This window comes from Ictalurus furcatus, chromosome 19, assembly GCF_023375685.1.
Source record: "Ictalurus furcatus strain D&B chromosome 19, Billie_1.0, whole genome shotgun sequence".
NCBI classification, from domain to species: Eukaryota; Metazoa; Chordata; class Actinopteri; order Siluriformes; family Ictaluridae; genus Ictalurus; species Ictalurus furcatus.
Window position 1 is genome coordinate 12740908 of NC_071273.1, and position 7175 is coordinate 12748082.

At 39.7% G+C, this 7175-nt stretch overlaps 1 protein-coding gene across 1 annotated transcript; it reads right to left on the reverse strand.

Annotated features, from left to right (window-relative positions):
• Positions 1-3316: 3316 nt before the first annotated feature.
• Positions 3317-6695, reverse strand: LOC128623583 (serine/threonine-protein kinase pim-3). The gene is made up of 6 exons (XM_053650699.1): positions 6162-6695; positions 5745-5854; positions 5558-5608; positions 5087-5450; positions 4212-4388; positions 3317-3873 (listed from the first exon to the last, which is right to left on the reverse strand). Exons 1-6 carry the CDS (start codon positions 6247-6249, stop codon positions 3689-3691), a joined length of 975 nt encoding a protein of 324 aa, XP_053506674.1. The 5' UTR covers positions 6250-6695; the 3' UTR covers positions 3317-3688.
• Between the last annotated feature and the right edge of the window lie 480 nt (positions 6696-7175).

Consider the following 7175-nt stretch of genomic DNA (forward strand, 5'->3'; position numbering starts at 1 on the left):
TTGTGGCTCAGTTAATTTCAATCATTGACTTTTAAATCAGTGCATCAATCCAAATAATCATAGTAATTAGCAGTTATTGAAAATAGTGTTTGACGATGAAACCATTATATGTAGTGCTTATAGGGTAAAGTTAAGTCTAAATTTTGATCTCATGAGAAATGATTCTTGAGAAAGGCCTCCAGGTTATTTGAATATGTGTCTTGTATTGGTGGTATAAAATGTGTGGCATTTTCAAAATAGTGATTAATTTTACTGTGTGTGGATAACACCAGGCTGATGTAAACAACTTTAACTTCTACATTTTAAAATGTAAACATCTCCATTTTCCAGTATTATTTCCTCTTAAATGCTATTTCCTCTGTATCCAGCCAATTTCACAGACCCTCTCAGTAGATATTTATTTCATAAGCATTATTCTTATGTGTACAATAATATTTTGCCTATCAATTAGAGGTATAAAGTTTTCAATTGCTAAACTTTCCACCTACATAGACATTATATTCAATCTGACATTATTTATAGGCTTTTGAGTTACTGAGGTTTTGATTAAATTCGTTAAATTTTAGTGACCAAATTTTAGTGCCTTGAATTGATTAATAAACACTATATTCACCATTGTGATTCCTAATACTGTATCTAAATTAACAAATCATGCACCACAAATAGAGAATGACTGCTCTATGCAACCTAAAGTGTACCATTTGCTCATTTTTATTTCCTTCTAGTCAAAGCTATAAGTCTTAATTTCATTGGGTCATTTTTATTCTTTGTTGTTGTTGTTGTAAGTGCTTTTTCCTTGTCATTTATAAATGACAAAACCCTAAGAGGGTGATGACAGAATACATGATCAATGAGCTACAGGCACAACCTGTAGAGTTCATGTAGTTTGCTCACCAGAGAGGGCAGCACACACTCATCAGACGCCACTGTTCCTGGAAAACTGTGACTCATACACTTTACCAGTCACACTAATAATTCAGCTACTTGTGTTGTGGTGGCAAAAAGATAGAAAGCCATTTAGTTAAATTGTGTTTGCTGGCACAACTGAATGTTTCAGTTTTCTCTGATCACAAAGGGGAAAATGTGTATTTACAGTCAGGGTTAGTTATTACAGCCTATACAGTAAGGAATCACACAAGACAGGACATGCTGTTATAGGAAAATAATCAGTGATGGAGTGCTGTGATGTGGCCTGACATGAAGCAAAGTTACCGGTATCACCCTAAAGTGGATTATTTTTCCAATAACACCATGTCCTGAAGTGTTTCATTCCTTTTGTACCACAGCAAATTGCCAACAATTACAAAGTTATCTTTATTAATGAGACACACATAATGGTTTTATCCATTTATAGTTACATTTAATATTGTGGAACATCCACAAGGCAAGTTAGTTTCTGTCATCACTTCAATAAACAATTATACCACCAGCCTCCCTTTTGCTTTCACTTTTTTTCTTTCAAAGTGAAAAGAGAGAAAAATTGCATCTTGTCATTTTACTGAGAAACTGGAAAGAGCAAACTCCAGTCCTTAAGACTCCTGTGGAACAAAACCTACTGATTGTAACATCTGAGACTCCACACATGTTAATCTCCTTACAGCAAGCTTCACCACATCAATCAGTCTGCATAGGATTTTGTATTTTTTTTTTTTTTTTTTTTTGTGATTGTCACAGCCAAAAATGATTGATTTGGCTGCAGTGTTTTCCAAAATTTGCAATGCAACCTGTGGTGTTTTTTGTGCTTTTCTGTGGAAAACTACTTGCATTGCAAATGCACTAATTATTTTGAATGGTCTTTCGCAGTGCTGTTGTTCATGTTCGACACACATGAATCAAAGAGGGCTTTAGCTGAATGCACGTTGTGATGATGTCACATGATCACAAAATCTGCAGTAATTTAGAAAAAATGCAAGCTCCTCTGAACACTACAAAGTTTGCTTGATTTTGCGTTAATTTTTGTGATCGCAAAATACTGGAGGGACTGATTCATGAGTTTTTCTTTGTTAAATAGCAAACATATACCTGTGATTCGAATTACAGTCGGCACTGCTGTCAAAGTTTCTGTTATAAGAGAAATTAGTCACCTTTTGACTAATCAGAATCAATAAAGTCCACAGCTCTGCGATTTGTTTTTATACAGCCCTCACATTCCCCTTACTAGAGTTCAGTAAACATATTGGGAACTTTGTGATTTGTAAATATATCAGCTTATTTCAAACCAAGAAACCACCACAAGTGTTCTGTACAAATGAAAGTTTAATTGAAATGTTCTTGTATAAAAATAGGATTTCCATTAGGGTTCCATTGCAACTTTTATTATAGAGAATATCTAACACAAAGCTGTGTAGCCTGTGATAGGTGTAGCCTCATCCCATCGCAATTCTGCAAAACACTTCCATCTGTTATAGGGAGATTACATAGACCAAAAAACATTAATGGACTTTTGATTTCAAATGACAACCAACCAAGAGAATTTAAATAACATTCATCGCTCTTTCAATTTAAGTAAATCTTGTTTTTATTCCTTTTTACATTGACAACAGCTTCAGTGCCTCCACCATCTCCTGTCCAAATGTAAAAAAAAAAAAAGACATCAGGAATGCAAACAAAAGGCCATATAAAGATATGCAAATTTTAAGCAGAACAATAAATAAAAAATAAATAGCCACAGAGTGGAATGTCTACGATACAAATAAATTAAATGTAAAGAAGAAAACTGTACAAAAAAAAAAAAAAAAAAAAAAAAAACTGTACAAGTTTGTCTTTAAAAAAAGATAAAAATATAAGAGGGGGAAAAAAGGATTCATGAATATTGCATTGATTGTGCATTTTCACACCCAGGTCCCCCAAAACCCAGGAGACAGACTAATGTAGTTTCAGCAGTGGGATGAGGAGCAGAAGAGTAGAGTAAGCTGAGGGGAAGGAGCATTCCAGACCCTCAGAAGGTACAGCGGTTATACCAAATCTCTATACACATTCAGAGAGAGAGAAAAAAAAAAAAGAACAGTTTTTTTTTTCTAGACAACCTATATAGGCTATGTGACTGAGCAGCGTTAGAAAGAGACGCGGTGGGTGTGCGCGTTTCAAGTATCGGTCAATCCCTCCCCACTGTAAGACCCCTGAACTGGCTGGAGGTTTATGTGCAATGGTTGATCACCAAACACCACGTAACCTTCGAACCAGCTCAAGGGAAACTTTCAAACAAAACAACAAAAGCAACAATGAAAGCCCCGAAACAGCAGCTTTCAAAAAGGCACTCCAAATCAAAAATTAAAACATTTAAATAAAAAGTTGTCCAAGCTCTATGAGAGCAGCCACATCTGTGTAGGAGGCTTGCCAGATGCATAAACCAGCCTTGTAACAATAAAATAATAATAATAATAATAATAATAATAATAATAATAACAATAATAATAATAACAACAACAACAACAACAAGTGCTGGTAAGTCCGCCCAAACAGCAAATGTTCCCCACCAGGAAACAAATTTTATGAATTGTAAAAAAAAAAAATAATAATAATAATAATAATAAAATAAAATAAAAAGATTGAAAGGAAAAGCAAACTGTAATAAATTATGATTCCCTACAAAAGAAGAAAAAAGGAATCTGCAAGCCTGACAAGGCAGGGATGCAGACCAAGAGTCCATTGAGTCCCAGCTCTTTTTCAGAGCAAGACGTTCTTTCTTTCAGAGGCTCTCCTTGCTGGAGCTCATGCTGGAAGTGTCTGTACTGATGTTACATAGCCGGATGTCACCCTCCTCCGTCTTGGATGCTTCGGCGTGACGCATCCATGGATGCTCAAAGATCTGCTCCAGAGTCGGTCTGTCTGATGGCCTCAGGGACAAACACCACTTAATCAACTGCTGGCACTCTGTTGGAACACACAGCAAATGATGGATCAGCAACTTGCTGCTAGCAGCTCAAAACTGGATGTCCACAACCACACCCTATTTACTACATAGTGCACTATTTTGTCAAGTCATGAAAGCCAAATAGGATATTTCCAGGGCACTCCCCTCACAACATCCTGCAGCCTTGGGGATGCTGAGAATGCACAATATACTTTGCAGTTTGTAGGGAATAGGGAGTAGATTGCCACTTAGGGCACAGAATAGGTTTGAGATCTATCATTTCATCATGCAATGTTTATAAAAAATAAAAACATGGAAATATGCAGTATTACTGTACCAAAAGAAACACTGTACAGACCTGCTGAGATTCTGCGTCTGAAATAGAGTCGTCCTCTGAGGATCTCTTCATCCTGCTCAAAGGGAATGTCTCCACACACCATGTCATACAGCAGCACCCCTAGTGACCAGACAGTGGCTGAGCGGCCATGGTATCTATGGAAACGTATCCACTCTGGCGGGCTGTACACTCTCGTACCTGTGACACACATTGAGAAATAAATAATAATATGTTATAAGCTATAAAGACAGAACCCAAACACGGAGACACGTTAGTGGCTATGTGCACTCCTCCCTCCCTCCCTCCCTCAGTTGGTGTCAGCTCAGCTGTCGACCCAGAGCTTTACAGAGGTTTCTAAAGGACACTTGGAATAGAAAAAGGAGGGAGGAAAAAAGAAAAAAGTGCTTGAGGGGGGAGCTTGAAGGCCACATCACTCATAACTCAGCTGTCTGGTGCTCCAAAGAGCCAACAGTCCCGCCCTCCCCCAAAGAGCAGGAGTGTCTTGGAGACAAAACGAAGACTGAAATAGCAATGTGAGCTGTCACGGGACCTGTGCTCTCAGGTTTCAAAACACACATCTGTTACGTGGCAGCCGATCTGTTTACACCCAGAGATGAAGCAAAAGGCTTCTTCTAAAGCTTTGAAATCTTAATTTAAGGATTTGATTTCATGTTTACTAGGAAAGTAGAGCAGGCACATGCCAAACCATTTCATAACAACAGAAACGGCATGAAATATAATGAGGGCAGAAACACTGATCTGTATTTGTAACACAGCATGTGGAAAACCCCACACTTCACACAAACACAAAACAAATCACTCCATGAGAAATCCCCTTGATAGATCTAATAACACAGCCGTTCCTATGAGAAAGCAACTGCACATATTTTGCGTACCATCAAAATCGGTGTACACCGTGTCCTTGAGAATTGCCCCCGAGCCAAAATCAATCAGCTTGAGTTCACCGGTGCGCAGGTCCACCAGCAGGTTCTCATCTTTGATGTCTCTGTGCACGACGCCGCAGCTGTAGCAGTGCCGAACCGCCTCCAACACCTGGCGGAAAAAGCCCCGTGCTGTGCCCTCATCCAGAGCGCCCTTCTCTGTGATGAAGTCAAACAAGTCTTTGACCAGCTCCGGCCTCTCCATGACGATCAGCCAGCCATCCGGCCTCTCGTACCAGTCCAGCAGCTTTATGACTCCTCGAAAGTTGGAGCCTACTTTTTTCAGCAGCACGATTTCCAGAGGCACCATCACACCATTCTGGAAGAGAAGTTTCCTGATTTACTTAAAAAAATATTTATTCATTTTTGTCAGAGACCAGGCTGGTGCAAGGACATTTTACGGCATTAAAATAAACGGCTACTCACAATGGAGCCCCATTCTGTGACTCTCTCCTTTGCAACATGTTTAACTGCGACCTGAAAAATAAGAGGACACGTTTTGAAATTGGAGCAAAGGTGCATTAGCGCGCCCGCGCGCGCGTGTGTGTGCGTGCGTGTGCGTGCGCGCGTGTGTGTGTGTGTGTATGTGTGTGTGTGTATGTTAGTTACTCACCGGTAACCCGTCAGAAATCCGACTGCCAGCGTAAACCGTCCCAAATCCCCCGCTTCCCAACACGGAGCCCACCTGATAGACCTTCTCAAACGGCTCTGACTCCACTTTCACTGAAAATGCAGAGATGGAACATTTAATACATATAAATCAGACATTTAACTGCAGAAACACTGCAATGTAGAAAGACAGCATGGACGTCGTGACCGTTGGTTATGGGTACATTCCGCTTAGTGAATGGAGCCAATTACTATTTACTGTTTCGTGACGCCAAGAGATAGAAACCAAAACAAAGCTCCTAGCTAGGATTTGTATACAAACACTAATATACTAACATTGAAACGATTCATGCGGCTGAACTATAAGGTGATAACGCGGGAAAACAATATTTTCACTTGGTTAGCAACCTAGCTAACTCACCTGGCTGAATCTGAATTTTCATCGGTAAATGGTCCACGCTATTCGGGCTGCAGATGTGAGAAAAAGAGCCAAACTTTGACAGCAGCATGTTTTCAGCGCATGAGGTGGGAGTGAAAAAGGAATCCTTTGCTATAATATAAGGTCTGGGTTGTTTTTTGTTTTTGTTTTTGTTTTTTTTTTTGCAATAGTCCAATTTATAGAGAAAAGGCTCTCAGAAGACAAGCTATGCTGCTAACCGAAGGCACACAGAGATGAGGAGAAGGTTAACGGTAGATCCGTTAGATCCGATGCAGCGCAGCGTCTCCGGGAAAACGCGGACCAAGAAAAAAAGTCAATCCAGCGCTCAAATAAATACAATCCTCAATTGGGTAAAATCCTGGGTGACACTCGTCCACTTGATGGACAGCAAAGAGAGATGAACTGGCGTTACATTAACGCGAATACCGCTCAATTTCGGACGTATCTCTCTCTGCCTCAGCTCTCACGAATCACACTGCGCTGCGTCTGGATCTGTGGCGCGGACTAATCCTACTCCTATAACGGCAATATTTTGACGCGCGTGCGGAGCAATATCCCTCCGCCGCCTCGAATCATTCTTTACCCTTACCAAACAGTCGACTATTACGCTTATTATTTCAAACTGCGCACTTATAGAAATGCGACACATAACATATATTTTGAGCTAAACACGATGTATTTGGAATTTTTCCATTTAAATGTTGCATACATTGGAACTACTTTGACGCTCAATGATAACACTGTCTGGATGGTGCGTGGTGTGTCTCATTTGCATACCAGAGGGCCTCGACCAATGAAATTGCGCATATTAATACGGGGTGGGGGTTTCTCGTTCAGCCAATTGAGAAATACACACAAATAGAAATTGGATTGCGCGCGCCACCAATTCTCTCATGTATACCCAGACTATTACTGAAGTTCTTTCCTAAACGAACCACAGTATATAGTTTATTATAATAGCCAATTATTACTGAAAAGGAAAACTACACTGAAAAG

Coding starts and splice junctions, on each gene's coding strand:
- LOC128623583 (XM_053650699.1), bottom strand. CDS start 6,249: ATGCTGCTGTCAAAGTTTGGCTCTTTTTCTCACATCTGCAGCCCGAAT. Junction 5,609..5,744: donor GGATTTCTGACGGGTTACCG/GTGAGTAACTAA, acceptor CTTATTTTTCAG/GTCGCAGTTAAACATGTTGC. Junction 4,389..5,086: donor GGTGTACACCGATTTTGATG/GTACGCAAAATA, acceptor TGTGTGTCACAG/GTACGAGAGTGTACAGCCCG.